The following is a 13,671-nucleotide window of genomic DNA, read 5'->3' on the forward strand; positions in this document are numbered from 1 at the left end:
CTCCATTTGTTTTTTCTGGTGCCTCCCACACAAGTCACGTGATGTACCTATTTAATTCCGAGTGGCGGCAACAACTCAGCCTTCACCTGAGATATCACACATAAGCTCAAAATGACAGAAGATCAGGAGCTACTGGCCAAAATCAGCCAGCTAGCTGGTGAGTACATGACAAAATAATCAAAATCACATCTCTAAAGAATAAACACAGGCCAAATCAACCAGCACAAGAATCAGCGATCGCATCCCCACCATACAGCATCATCAAGCTATAGCGGCCGTCATCCACGCGCCGGCTGGAGTCCGTACGGCTTGCGAGGCTCTCAGCGCCGCCCCCCTGTCTCTCATCGCAATCGTACCTTGATCCTGAACAATGCCTCAGGAACCTCGCGCGAGTCGTCTCTGACCCCAGCGGCTGTATCCGATGCTACCACTACCGCCGACAACGTCACTCCGCCGTCTGCATCTAACGGCTGGGTCGCGAAACGTGACCGACACATGCAGTTAATCAACTCTGCTATATACGACAAGGAAGCACAGGCTCGCACAAAAGCCATCGCCAAAACAGAGAAGAATAAGCAGGAGCGGAGGACCAAAGCTGAAGAAGCCCAGGTTATGAGATACGCGCAGGGGAGTCGAACTCCACACATGAACGCTGTTCCGGCTTCGACGGATAACACCTCATATCAAGTCATCATACAAGATATTCCCTTCCAGGTTGCACGGGGCGGAAGCAAGCTTGTCAGGAAATCCAGTGCGCGACTCATTTCTTGTCTCTTTGTTGGAACTGGCTTACAAGGTTAGGTGATCGGAAAGATGCGGATAAGACACCCAAGAAGGTTGCTGTCGGAGGCGTCACGTTTGTGCGCAGCAAGAACGGTAACCTTCACCGGCTGGGTGCAGTAATAAGCAAGAGGTATTTCTCGATGTGTCGTCCGGATAGTGCACAACTCAACTTATAGCAGGAAACCAAGCAAAATCAAGAAACGAGATGAACTTTGCAAGCGATTCTCTCGAACGGGTACCCGACTCCTATCCAGGTCCAACACATAATTACTATTACGATAATCTACCCATCTACGTAAGTTGCTAATACTGACTGGCTGTTCATTAGGAACCTGCTACAAAGGACCAGCATGTCCCTACATCCACGATCCCAACAAGGTTGCAATCTGCAAGGAGTTTCTTCAAACTGGTAAATGCCATGCTGGAGATAGCTGTGATCTGTCCCATGAGCCATCGCCCCATAGATCCCCTGTTTGTGTGCATTTCCTAAGAGGCCGCTGCTCGAACCCAGACTGCCGCTATGCCCATATCCGCGTGACTCCTGGTGCGCCGGTATGCCGTGCATTCGGGGTTCTGGGTTACTGCGAGAAGGGTGCCGAATGTCCAGATCGACATGTCTACGAGTGTCCTGATTATGCGAACACGGGGAGTTGCAAGAAATCGAAGTGCACGTTGCCACATGTTGACCGCGCAGGACAGATTCGAAAGACTGCCAATAACAACAAAGTGGAAACTGACGTTGATGAAGACATCTCCAGTGACGAAGAGCACGAGGAGATTGACTCGGATGATGTTGATTCGGACGAGTTGGACTCTGATGATGACACGGTGGAGATGATCGAGGCGGGGAGCGAGGATAACCAAGTTTCCGGACAGCAGGACTTTGTCCATTTGTGATACTAACTAGAGCAGACTCAGACTCCTTTCGACGTAATACCCTGTTACTCTCGTTTCTCTATACTCTTGTTTCTGTATTAGTGCCTCGACATTCACCAGCAAAAGAATTGCTGCTTGAGTCGACACATCTTATACAGCACATGTTAATAACAATGAACAAAATATACATTATCATCCCTCTCCAATACTCAGTATGTCATAAAACTCAGCCTTCACAGTATCCCTCTACAATCCCTCATCACCATCAGCATAACCAGCGCGGGCCTCCAACCCCTGAGTTACCTTCCTCCAAAATCAAGTATGACTCACACCAAAAACCAATATCCAGTGGGTCAACCTACCTAACTCATCCGAGCCAGGAACCCACTAATTCCATCAATATTAAAATTAATATTGGGCACAAACGACAACCGTCAACGGCATTGGTGATTGGCCTATACATCAACCACATCCTCCCTTGATGTCCACTGATTCAACCATCTAATCCACCTAAATAAACAATTGACAACGCAAGTATGTATGCATTTATCAGATATCCAGAACTAGTCTAATCAACTTATATCAATAAAACATCAAAAGTCGGGTGGATGGATACATGGAGAGGATATGATTGGCTGTGAGACATGCACACCGCTCCTCCTCTGCACTGAACGGCGAAGTTTATCGCCCCATATGCTAGGCTAGCTAGGCGGTATGAATAATTGTTTGTTGTGGAAACGGTTGTTTCAGGTTTGAAGGATCACTTACGTGGTAGCTAGGTACTAAAAGTACATGTAGGGACGGTCTGTGACCTCTAAGGAACACGCCGAACCCACTATCATAACAGAATAAAAGGTTACATATAGCGGTACATATGTGTGTGCTAATAATATACGCACTCTTGGGACATGTGGCAGTATGTGGTATAGGAATCACGCTGATATGATCCAGTCGTAAAGATAGGGAGAGATTCAATTGTTCCCCGGCCAATTGATATTCAGGTCGAGCTGGAATGGGTGCATGTATACTTATTCAATGACTCAATGACTAGTTATATGATGAAATTCGTGAATAGGCGTAGCTAGTTCTGTATTTACGTCAATTGATATGAACTGATACATACATATGTATAAAAAAAAGTTGAAATTCGATTGAAATACACCAACGTATACATGTAAATTCAATGATGACGTTAGATAGCACAGCTAACCATAGACAAGTAGTTGATGTAAGTGTATACAACTTTCTATCTAGCATACTTGACTAATAACTTTCACATTCAATTTAGTTACTTATTTGGTGCTAAGCTTCCTGCGATAGGGACAGTCCGACGCGAGATGAAACGTGGCAGATGAGTACAGCTAGTTGGTGGTAGTGCAATACCCTCAATTAGCTTATCACAACTCGCAAATACGTCATTTATTATATTATGAAAGAAGAAAATGTAGGATTGTGCTATCAAATGTCAGGCTGGTGATGATGACATATGGCGGTCAGTAGATAGATACATTTGCGCGTGTTGGGAATTGTGTGTTTGTAGTGTTTTACTTAGGCTAGCTATGTTTCAGCTGAGCGAAAAATTCATATTAGAACGAATAAGTTGGCTGTTGAGACGTAGTTAGGGTTCGAGTGAAAGGCAGGCAGGCATGTCCCTGTCATTACTCACATACTTCGGCACATCCTCAGCACATACCACCCTGCAAGTCAAATAATCCCGGAATCACCGAGAAGCTGCCACGATCGTCTCCCCTTAAGTGCAATTAATGAGTTCTTCTATCATGATGACAGTAGAATGATGTTAGAGGTTCCGCAGTCACGGGTCAGCCGGTTGAGATTGAAATCGCGGATGCAGAGGGCTTGCCTCCGCGCCGAATAGATGACTAGAGTGCGGAAGGGTTCTTTGGGCTGAAGCCAAGCTCTTCCTACCGCATGCAATCAGTGGGTAGGAAGGATTACATAGTCTATCTAGGCAAGTCTATACCTGAATAATAGATAATAGATCTATTGGATAGTCGTGAAGCAGAGCTGGTGTCGTTCAAGCCTAATCATTGCCTCAAAGTCAGATTCTGATGCCTTATCGACATCAGGTCAAGACAAGCGCTGACTGGCTGCGAGCAGCCCAACATTTGAACGGCAGGGCTGTTTCTTGTCTTCTTGCTAGTTAAACGATCGTTAAAAATATCACCTTATTCTTGTAAGCAGCAGGAACGAGCAAGTCATTGGCGAGCTGCACGTCCAAGCTTCATTCCGGCCGGCCGTCTGCTTGTGCAGCGGCAGCTAATAGCCTGATAATTATCTGGAACGGACGGCGATGCGGTCAAGCTGCAGACACCATTAATAATGAGAATATTAAATGATAATGAGAGGGTATTTCCATGTAGTGATTGTGTCTAACGTAGTCTGGACTAGCTCGATCCAGTCGACGTGACCTCGGGCCGACCCTTGGTATTTTCCCGATCCTGATTCGCCGGGCTGCGGTATGGCCCCTCTCTTGGGAAAATTCCAGCCAATAAACGGCTGTCATATTTGGGTCCGTCGTCTCGAGTTCTTGTTGTGTGGTGTATCTCTGACACGTTATTGGCTGGGGGAGCGCTGTCTGGAGCCGTGTAAATTACGGTACGCAATACATCTTCCATCATGATGATGTTTTCTTATTATCCTTCTCTTGTTCCAGTTCTTATTCTTATTTCGCAACATCAGCAGGAGAGGTCACGGTAATATTTGACTTTTGTTTAACTTTGATTCGGACATTTATGGCGATGTTCTCAAATATGGTAATGGGAGGTATCCGAGACATCACGTCCCATGCACACCACCAGGGTCACACCGATCATCAGTCTGATCATGATCAGGGTGGCATGACAGCATGACCTAATCTGTAACAACCTACCAAATGCATCTGATCCTCCACCATATCTAGTACTTACTGCTTCCTACTTAGCACGCACTCTTAGCCTAACTTAGTACCAGTCGGATTTTGGCCTGATTCGATGGGAGATTAGATCGACGGCCCGTTGCTTGAGCCTTGTCTGACTGACCACTGGTTCGTCTACTAAGTTACTGTAGTACGGTGCTTGCGCTTACTGCTTTGGGCATGTCATGCAAACAAGTACAAGACGGTCATCATTCTTGATAATTGATAATGTCCAACGTCATCTGGTACCGGCAGGGAGCTCTGACAGGCTGTTATTCTCCAGACATCCTTATAATACTAATCCTTATAATCAGACTCCAAGAAGGCGGCCAAAGCACGCCGATGTCAATAAGAAGAGAGCTATAAAAGGAATCGGGCGCCTAATCACGCTCAAGCGCTCGCATCCAGTCATGCCGCGTCCATGCAGTATCTCCGACCAAGGAGGAACTGTGGGAGCAGTGTTAGGCACCATGATTCACGACTCGCAGAGCCAGTGGGGCGTCACAGACACGGGCAAAGCACTGGCTGAGAGTGCTTGAGCAACAGCTAGAATAATAAAGAGAAGTAAAATAAGAAAGAAACATAAGAGAGAGTGGGATATTACGTCGTAAGTGAGCAGCACGTGTATTGGCCATACGGTGTGCAGGCCAAAAATACGCAAATAGTATGGGGGCAGCGAGTTTTGATACCAGCTGCAGGTCTGCCCAAAACGAGAACGAAGCATCCAATAAGCGCCGCCCGCCAAACTCGGCATACACGAGAAATGGCAGGAGCACAAACAGAGGCAGGAGGTACCTGCCATGACCGTTCGTTCGCTCTGGCTCGCAGCAAAACGGCCGCCCACCAGACTAACTCAACTCTCTCTCCTCCGACAGACTCAGCACTGTCACGACCTAATGGCACTGACTGAACTACTGAGTCCTCTCGTTTCTACCTAAGCCTTTCCTTTCCCCGAGCCCCATCGTGGATCTTGGGCCCAACTGTACTCGATCTAGCCCGCCGATTCTAGTCCCAAGATCATTGCACGCCATCACCGCTTTAGATATATGGGTGCTGCTGCTGCTGTCCTCTCCCATCCCACACATCAGTTCAACGCAGCTTTTATTTTTATTCTTTCAAGGTGGCACCTCTCTGTCGGCCCTCTTGAATTTCTCCCTGTTCCTCCCCTTGGTTGTGTCTTCGCAGCCTACCTTTTCTGTGTGTGGCACCCCCGCACACCAATTACCGTCATCGTACACCGCTTCTTCTTCGTCGCTCGTCGTGTAGCCTTCGCTCGCTACACACAGTTTCCTTTCGACCATTCTTGACGTCTTATTAAGCTTATTGAGTTGTTTTTAAAATTCTACCTTCCGCCCTTTTTCTTCATAATGGCACGATTTGCACAGCAGCCCTTTGATTTCTACCAACAAGCCCCCGCCGCCGCCCTTGAGACAAAACCCGCTTTCTCGGAAGAGGATGACATGAGCGTGCTGGACGACAAGATCCTCGACTCCAACCCAGAGGTTGCCTCTATGGCCGACCCTCGCCGGCCGTCGTATGATCACAGCAATGCCGATGGTCTGACTTATCGAGAACAGCCAGTCTGGGGCGACTTCACACAACAGCAGCAACAGCAGCAGCATTCACAGCAACAACATTCACAACCCCAGTCGCATCCATCTCGGCAGGACTCGGCCATGTACGATTCAGGCAATCAGTTCATGCGATTAGACACCGCCCAGGCGAATGCCGCGTATGCGCAAGCCCAAGCCCAAGCGCAGCAGGCTTCCTGGCCCATGTCGCGGGGCTCTGGCTCATGCACGCCGACTCCCGTGTATGATCAGTTCTCGCAGGACTTCAACGACGCCAACTCTGCGGGGGCATTTTCCGGGGGCGCCGTGGGCCCGATCTCGTCCATCAACTATGCGCAGATCGCGTACCGTGGTAATGTGTTCGGCGCTCCCGGCGGCGTGGCCATGTCCCCGCAGTCGAGCCAAGGATGGATGCCCTCATCCGACATGGGCGACGGGCGGCCAACTCGGAGCCCAACGTATCGCACCGACTCGAATCTACATCTCCGGCGCGACGGCATTCGCAAGAAGAACGCCCGGTTTGAGATTCCTGCGGAACGCACCCTCAATAACATCGACCAGTTGATTGCGCAGTCAAATAACGAGGAGGAAATCAAGGAGCTCAAGCAACAGAAGCGTCTTCTGCGGAACAGGCAGGCCGCGTAAGTCCTTCTTTCTTATAAGCTTTTATAATCTTTTATAATATCTGCTAACAAAACAGTCTCGACTCCCGTCAACGAAAGAAGTTGCACACCGAGAAGCTGGAGGAGGAGAAGAAGCACTTCACTAACGCCATCACCGATCTGGAAGAAGCTCTACAGGCATCGAAGATCCGTGAAGCTGAGCTTCTCCGTGAAAAAGGCGAGTGGCTATCCACGCAGCAGCAATGTAATCAATACATCGAGGCCTTGCACATGCAAAAAGACGAACTCATTCGCACGCACACTCTGGAAACAGCAGAGCTGCGCAAGAAGAACAACATCCTCCGCGAAGCAATGGAGAAGATGGAGCAGCAATTAAAAACATCCAACCCGACCACCTTCACCACCGAGTTTGGCGAGTTCGAGAACATCCCCATGGAAAGCAGTCCTTGGGAGGACTTTTCCATGGTCAACGAGATGTCGCTCGACGCCGAGCCCGTTGCTGTTCCTGACAACTCCCTGTCGCTGGTTCCTATCAAGACGGAAAAGACCGACAAAGTCATCAACCAGGCCGACTACCCCTTCAGCTGGAACGCGTTCTACATGTGCCTGCTCTTCGGCGCCTTCATCGCCTCCAACAGTGCCTCGTTGTCCTCTGCCGCTTTGCCCAAGCTTTCCGACGAGTATCGCGCTGAATCTGCAAATGTCTTGAAGGCGGTTCTCGCCTCTGCACCTTCTGATGTCACCAACCCCTCCACTCACACTGCTTCCACTCATCTCCCTACCACCATTTCCGGCGCCGAAATGGCACACATGGCCACTCCTTCCCAAGCGCAGCCCCAACCCTCACCCCTCGAACAACTCCACACCAACCTCGCTATGCCCACCAAACAGCAAGAAAACGAGCAAGTCTTTGCGCTGAACCCAGAGCAATACAACGCCCTGACTACGTTCGAAGATGACATTGACTTCAAGCCTCCCCAACAACCATCAAACCTCCAACAAGCGCTCGCGGCAATGCGCAGCAATGGCGCACAGCAACGGGCTCTCGAGGCAAGGGGCACATCCGATGTGTACTCACGGTCCTTATTATGGGATCGCGTGCCGGAGAAAGTAGTCCGCGATTTCAAGCGTATGGTTCGCGAGTGTGGACAAAGCAGTTAACACTCCACTCTTACCCCCCTCTACTCTTTGATTCTTTGATTCTGGTAGTCGGTCTGGCTGGCCTAGCCGATACCCTTCTTTGACAATATAAAGCGCACGGCACGCTTATGCTATGCCGGTGGCTCGACGCCGCTCTAGCTCCTATGTTCATGTGGATGATTATTACGACCCTATGACTCTGCATGACTCTTTTCGTTCTTGATTATGCACTTCAGCGGCTTGATTATCTTTTGTTTCTATTGTTTTGTTTAGCAAGCGAATGATTAGCATGGTCGGCATTTTGCGTTATGCTTATTACTTTTATCTTCCTGTTGATTGTACATGTTTTGTTTTGTTTTGTTTAGTAGGAGATGGCATGTAATTATTTTTTTTGTGGTTTGTGTTTGGTTATTGAATTGGGAAAGGCAAAACGAAAGACGGGACGAGCAATCACCTTCCACCCAGCATCCAGCATCCTTCAGGGTGATTATGATGGGAATGACAACAGGATTACATACATACTACATATATACGACAGATCTATTCTTTCTCTTCCTCTTCCTGATGAGGAAGCGTGGCGAACGCCCCACCTACCCTACTCACCTCGCTGACGGTGCGTTGGGCGTTCGCTACCGTTTTAGTATATTACGTTACTTTTACTTGGACTCTGTGATTTAAAGCAAGCGAGCGAGCGAGTCTGTTCTGTTCTTATCTGTTCTCTATTCTGATTTGATTGATTTGATTATTTGATTGACTCGAGGTGAGGTCAAGGATGTTACGTTTTCATGACTGATGAAATGACAAGGCAAAGCAAAGGCAATGAATAATGACTATATATACCAATGATGATACATTTCTCTCCACATGCACCTTTCGCTATATACACACCATACATGTGTATAGATGTGCTTCGTTATGGCTACGTAGTTTGGTAGCTGTAAGGAGAAGGAGGACGAGTGAATTAAAGCAGTATTACTATCTAACTAACTCCCTCCATACATATGTAGAATATGTAGATATTAGGGAGGAGGGACCTCCATGGGAGTGAAATGCACCAAAATCAATCGCAATCAATCGCAATCAATCACCAAACTAGAATAAAATCAGAAACGCTATGTACACGGCGGATTAAAAGAGGTAAAACAAATGTTGAATGGAGTTTTTTTTCAAGTGGAGGCATGCTCCGACGCGATCATGCCGTACTGGCCGCCTGCGCCGGCCCAGATGAAGCTCTTGTCGGCAATAGCCTTGGACTGCAGCACGGTAGCGACCTTGATATCGTCGTCGCCTGGCTGGCCGGTCTGGTTGGACGAGTTAAAGCCCCACGAGTACGCCTTGCCGTCGGGTGTCACGGCGATGGCGTGTTCGGTGCCGTAGGTAGCATAGGAGAAGGCGAGGCCGGGGATGGGCGTGGCGTTGGTTAGGATGCGAGGACGGTCGCGCTCGTCGAAGATCACATCGTCCTTGGAGAGGGCTAGGGTGGTGGGCTCGATGCCCGTGGCGTGGTTGTCGATGCGGCCCCAGACAAGACACTCGTTCGACTCCGTGATGGCGAGGCTGTTGAAGTTGCCCGCTGCGAGTTGCGTGATCTTGTGCGATTTCAAGCTCGGGATGACCGCGGGTTTGAGGATGCCGGCTTCGCTTTCGCCGGCCTTGGACGGGATGCCTGTTTGGCCGTAATTGTTCAGACCCCAGCCGAAAATTGAGCCGTCCTTGTGCACGGCAAACGAGTGGTCGGCGCCGGTGGCAATGTCGACGAAGCCACGGCGGGTGCCGACTTTCTGGGGGACGAGAGCTTGTTCTTTTGCGCGACGTTCGACAATGCGACGCGCGAGTTGGTCTTGTTCGCCGGATCCCCAGGAGTGGACGCTGCCGTCAGACAAGAGAGCGAGAACGTGGTTGCTACCAGCAGCCACTTTAATAACGCTCTTCAAGCCAGGGATAAGAGTGGGAGTTCGCTGGATCTCAACATCAGGCGAAAAGCCCCAAACACCGTTGCTGTTCTGTGTGGATTTATTAGTCGTGTTTGACGCGTCAGAATAGTAAACACTTACACGGAATGTACCCCATCCGTAGACCAACCCATCATCAGTCAGAGCAAAAGACGCGCTATCTGCAGCAACGACTTGAGTGAAGATAGTGCCCGGCTCAACACCAGACAAGTCGATTTCGGTGGGAGTCGCCTCCTTAGGATTGACCTCGATCTCCTCGTCATCATCCGAGTCGGAGTCCTCTTGAGCCTTGTCCATATCAACAAGACCACCATCCCAGTTCGTGTCACGGCCCAATGCGCCCTGGTCGTTCACGCCCCACGTGAGGACCTTGTTGTCGTGAGTGAGAGCAATACCGTGCATTCCACCAGCCGAGATCTGGACGACGCCGGCGTTGGAAAGGACAGTGTTGAATTTTGGGCGCGGGCAGTCTGCCTTCTTGAAGGTATCGCCCATGCCGAGCTCGGCGTTGCTGTTTGAGCCGAAAGCAAAGACATCGAGTTGCGTGGTTGGCGCGGTGTTGATGACAACCTTGGGCTTCTTCGGCTTGGGAGCTGGAGCAGCCTTGGCTTTGGGCTCTTTCGGGACTTTCGGAACTTTAGGGGCTTTGGGGGGTTTTGCAGCCTTGGTGACCTTGGCCTCCTTCACAGCAGGTTTCTTGGTAGTAGTCTTGCTGGTTTTGGCGGTTTTGGCGGGTTTGGCAGTCTTGGTCTCTACAACACGCTTCTGTTTCTTGGTAGCCGGCTTCTCTTCGTCGATCTCTGCGGCCTTGCGTTTCGCGCTTGTGTTGGCCTTTGCTTCTTGAAGAGGCTTTTTAGCCTGCGTTGTCTTGGTTTTCTTCGCGGCGTCGTCTTTTTTTGCGGCGCTCTTACCAGCAGGACGACCGCGCGGTTTGGCGGCAGCAGCAGCGACAGCCTTTTTGGGTTCGCTCTCTGCAGTGCGCTCTGCAGCAGCGCGTTTGGGGGGCATATCTTCTGCTTGAGGATGGGTTGTGAATGTAGGAAGGTAAGGGAAGCAGATGAAAATGCAGGCGAGGGTCAATGGATGGGGATGGAAAAAAATAAACAGAGAGCCTGGTTAAGAAAAGAAAGGCACGAGTGAGGGTGGGCCGGAGCTCAAGCTGGATGGCGGCCAGCCCCAATCGGGCTAGCCGGGCTATCCAAGCAGATCTATTGTTCCTCGATAGACTGATTGATGATAATAGCCTCTATTCACCATTCTTATATTTATTCAGGTGTCTTTTGTGTGTATTTATCTGGGCTCTCATTTGCTATTGTTCCACCGAGCCATCCCTGGTAGAATATAAAGGTGACCCATATAAGGAGATCAAAAGTTATTAACATGCTAGGAAATACATCACAAGAAGAATTTAAAACTTCCAAGAATCGCTACCTAATTTCACGTCGATGAAGCCGATATAAGCAAATAATAGAAACAGAGGATTCAGATATCCAATTCACTATGATATGGTCGTTACTTTGGGTTGTACTTCTCTTTCCATATCCTGCGTGATGTAACAGCGGTTAGCCAGCAACCCAATAATAAAAAACAATTATACGGCTTACCAAGAATTGCCCAACGTTTTGTTCCCGTGGTCTTCCGCGAGACGGTAATATTTGGCTGCCGTGAACTGCAGACAGGCGAGTTAGTCCGCCGATTTAGTTCTTACTGATGGGATTGCCAATGTCATGATATCATGATATCACGCAGAGGTACGGTACAAGTACAGGGGGAAAAAAACTTGCCTTGTCCTTCTTCCCCCCAAACCCCTCCAAGTAGCACCAAGCAGCCTCGTTCATGGCGTCGGTGTCGCCGAGATTGGCGGCCGTCTCGTAGTACTGCCTGGCCGCGACAGGGTCCTTTTCGATGCCCCAGCCATTACGAAAACAATTGGCCAGTTCGAAGATAGCGAGCACGAGCTCGCCCTTGGCTGATCCTCCTTTCTTCACACCTGCTTGCAGCGCTTCGGCTTCTATTGAGGCAGAGTTTGACGCCGCTGCTGAGAGATATGTGACTGCTTTAGTCGGATTGGGCTCGCATCCCCAGCCATGTCTGAACAAATATCAGCATATACATACTTGGTACATGCGGATATCAAACCAAACGTACCGCAGTGCAAGTCCATACAGAACCTGACCCAATGCGTTATTCGCGCCGTTGGGATCTGCAAGGATACCAAACATTTTCGTTGACTTTTCCAGCTCTAAAAACACACGCATTAATCCCATTCAAATCGCAACACTGATAACCCCTTACCTCCATTCTCATGCAGCCGAATCGCCTCTTGAATATTAAGCTATTTTCGTTAGCACGAACCCTCCCGCGTAGAACTACTAGGTAGTAACACATACATCGCCCTGCGGCTCATTAACCGTCGAATTACTCCTACTCCTCGGCCGATCCTGCAGCATCGGATTGCCCTGCACCAGCCTCGTCGCTCTCTTCTCCCATTGTGCCTCTCGATCCTGCTCCGCAAGATCGTCTTGGACTTGCGGCAAGTCTGCGGGGATGTTGACTGAGCTCGTGCTATTGCTTCTCGCCAATGAGCGGTCGAGGTGCAGGAAACTCGATATTCGGCGCTCGCCTTTTTCTTTTTCTTTCTCCTCGGCAGGGTTGTGAGGATGCTGATGGCTTGAGTCAGAGCGCGAGTGGCGCCGGAAGAACGACTTGCGGCGAGGCGATAGGGACGAGGGGTCGTCGACTTGTTGGCTGCTGCCGTCGAAGGAGGGTGGGTTCAGGATTTCTTGCGTGTGAGTGTCTGTGCGAACAAATTTGAATTCTTGCGATGGGCGGGCATCGCTGGTGTCGCGTTTGTGGAGGAGGTCCCTCAATGGCATGGTGGCGCGGCTGATACGGTTATCGCTGCGGGGGTGAGTTGTGACAGTGAGTATGGGGAAGATCTTAGTCCTGGTGGTTGATTATTGTTCTTGCAATAGCAGACTGGTTTTGTAATAATGCGCAAAGAAACATTTGAAGTATTTGAAGTGTTGGAGTCTGCTCAAGATTCATTAGACTCTTTTGCTAAAAATAAATCGCCGTTTAACCTCAGCCAGGCACGGCGCGTAATAATTGAGGCTGTGACAGAGTTCGGTTCTGGCGCCTTGGCAGCTGGCTTGCCATTTAATCATTATTGGCCAGCATTTCTGGCCTTTTAAAACTGGCGATGTATGCATTGCTTTTTAAATTGTTTGGATTATTTGGTTATCGATTGTCAACTTCAACCTTGTTAGTGGTGGTTGATGGATATGTGTATTCCTCACTAATCTTGAATTCTGGCATATGTCCCACCAATTTATTGTAACGGCAGTTACCGCGACAATGTATATCATGATGTAGGAGAAAACCTGGGATTGGAACTATACCATTATTAATTTCTTCAACTACCTTCCATATGTCAGGCCGGAATACACAGACATCAAGAAATAGATGTTGGATGACGCTAGGGCTCCTCAGCGCAAGTATCATCAACCGTAAGAGATTACTATGGTACCTACACGGCGAAAGAGGCAGTCCCAGCCTAGCCAGCCTCATTAATGCCAAGTTTACCAGCAGAAAGGGCATTAGGAGCCATAGTATCATGATAGACTAGAGTGATACCGATGTTGATTTAACGAGTCATCTGCTAAAATCAGAAGTTAGCACCCAGGAACTATCAAGTCATCTCGATAAACAGAAATTGAGACATTATATGTGAAGACACACTCCCTAGCTTGGGAGTCATTCATATATCTAAGAGTTCTGGTTATTATGATATGGATCTAAATACACTTCAC

General features: G+C 49.1%; 5 protein-coding genes across 5 annotated transcripts; 2 read left to right on the plus strand and 3 right to left on the minus strand.

Annotated features, from left to right (window-relative positions):
* Positions 1–93: 93 nt before the first annotated feature.
* On the plus strand, positions 94–2,063 carry BGW36DRAFT_387129 (CCCH zinc finger protein). The gene is made up of 6 exons (XM_046217074.1): positions 94–157; positions 209–751; positions 802–913; positions 963–1,018; positions 1,112–1,978; positions 2,040–2,063. Exons 1-5 carry the CDS (start codon positions 112–114, stop codon positions 1,678–1,680), a joined length of 1,326 nt encoding a protein of 441 aa, XP_046068168.1. The 5' UTR covers positions 94–111; the 3' UTR covers positions 1,681–1,978; positions 2,040–2,063.
* Positions 2,064–5,940: 3,877 nt separating this feature from the next.
* BGW36DRAFT_400249 (uncharacterized protein) lies at positions 5,941–7,928 on the plus strand (the record flags this gene model as incomplete). Its single annotated transcript, XM_046218613.1, has 2 exons — positions 5,941–6,785; positions 6,845–7,928. 2 exons carry the CDS (start codon positions 5,941–5,943, stop codon positions 7,926–7,928), a joined length of 1,929 nt encoding a protein of 642 aa, XP_046068169.1.
* A 1,145-nt stretch (positions 7,929–9,073) lies between these two features.
* BGW36DRAFT_304380 (putative pheromone response protein) lies at positions 9,074–10,867 on the minus strand (the record flags this gene model as incomplete). The annotated part of the gene is made up of 3 exons (XM_046211962.1): positions 9,074–9,910; positions 9,962–10,531; positions 10,616–10,867. 3 exons carry the CDS (start codon positions 10,865–10,867, stop codon positions 9,074–9,076), a joined length of 1,659 nt encoding a protein of 552 aa, XP_046068170.1.
* A 102-nt stretch (positions 10,868–10,969) lies between these two features.
* BGW36DRAFT_387137 (uncharacterized protein) lies at positions 10,970–13,023 on the minus strand. The gene is made up of 6 exons (XM_046217075.1): positions 12,250–13,023; positions 12,155–12,194; positions 12,008–12,101; positions 11,644–11,950; positions 11,464–11,528; positions 10,970–11,402 (listed from the first exon to the last, which is right to left on the minus strand). The coding sequence occupies exons 1-6, from the start codon at positions 12,733–12,735 to the stop codon at positions 11,372–11,374; spliced, it is 1,023 nt and encodes a 340-aa protein (XP_046068171.1). The 5' UTR covers positions 12,736–13,023; the 3' UTR covers positions 10,970–11,371.
* A 66-nt stretch (positions 13,024–13,089) lies between these two features.
* On the minus strand, positions 13,090–13,663 carry BGW36DRAFT_387139 (uncharacterized protein). Its single transcript, XM_046217076.1, has one exon. It carries the CDS (start codon positions 13,475–13,477, stop codon positions 13,100–13,102), a length of 378 nt encoding a protein of 125 aa, XP_046068172.1. The 5' UTR covers positions 13,478–13,663; the 3' UTR covers positions 13,090–13,099.
* Between the last annotated feature and the right edge of the window lie 8 nt (positions 13,664–13,671).

The sequence above is a fragment of the Talaromyces proteolyticus genome, assembly GCF_021365285.1.
Source record: "Talaromyces proteolyticus strain PMI_201 chromosome Unknown BGW36scaffold_11, whole genome shotgun sequence".
Classification (NCBI taxonomy): domain Eukaryota; kingdom Fungi; phylum Ascomycota; class Eurotiomycetes; order Eurotiales; family Trichocomaceae; genus Talaromyces; species Talaromyces proteolyticus.

Coding starts and splice junctions, on each gene's coding strand:
- BGW36DRAFT_387129 (XM_046217074.1), top strand. CDS start 112: ATGACAGAAGATCAGGAGCTACTGGCCAAAATCAGCCAGCTAGCTG. Junction 752..801: donor CAAGCTTGTCAGGAAATCCA/GTGCGCGACTCA, acceptor TTACAAGGTTAG/GTGATCGGAAAGATGCGGAT. Junction 1,019..1,111: donor CAAGCGATTCTCTCGAACGG/GTACCCGACTCC, acceptor GCTGTTCATTAG/GAACCTGCTACAAAGGACCA.
- BGW36DRAFT_387139 (XM_046217076.1), bottom strand. CDS start 13,477: ATGATACTATGGCTCCTAATGCCCTTTCTGCTGGTAAACTTGGCATTA.
- BGW36DRAFT_387137 (XM_046217075.1), bottom strand. CDS start 12,735: ATGCCATTGAGGGACCTCCTCCACAAACGCGACACCAGCGATGCCCGC. Junction 11,951..12,007: donor CTGTATGGACTTGCACTGCG/GTACGTTTGGTT, acceptor ATATTTGTTCAG/ACATGGCTGGGGATGCGAGC. Junction 11,529..11,643: donor TTGGGGGGAAGAAGGACAAG/GCAAGTTTTTTT, acceptor GCCTGTCTGCAG/TTCACGGCAGCCAAATATTA.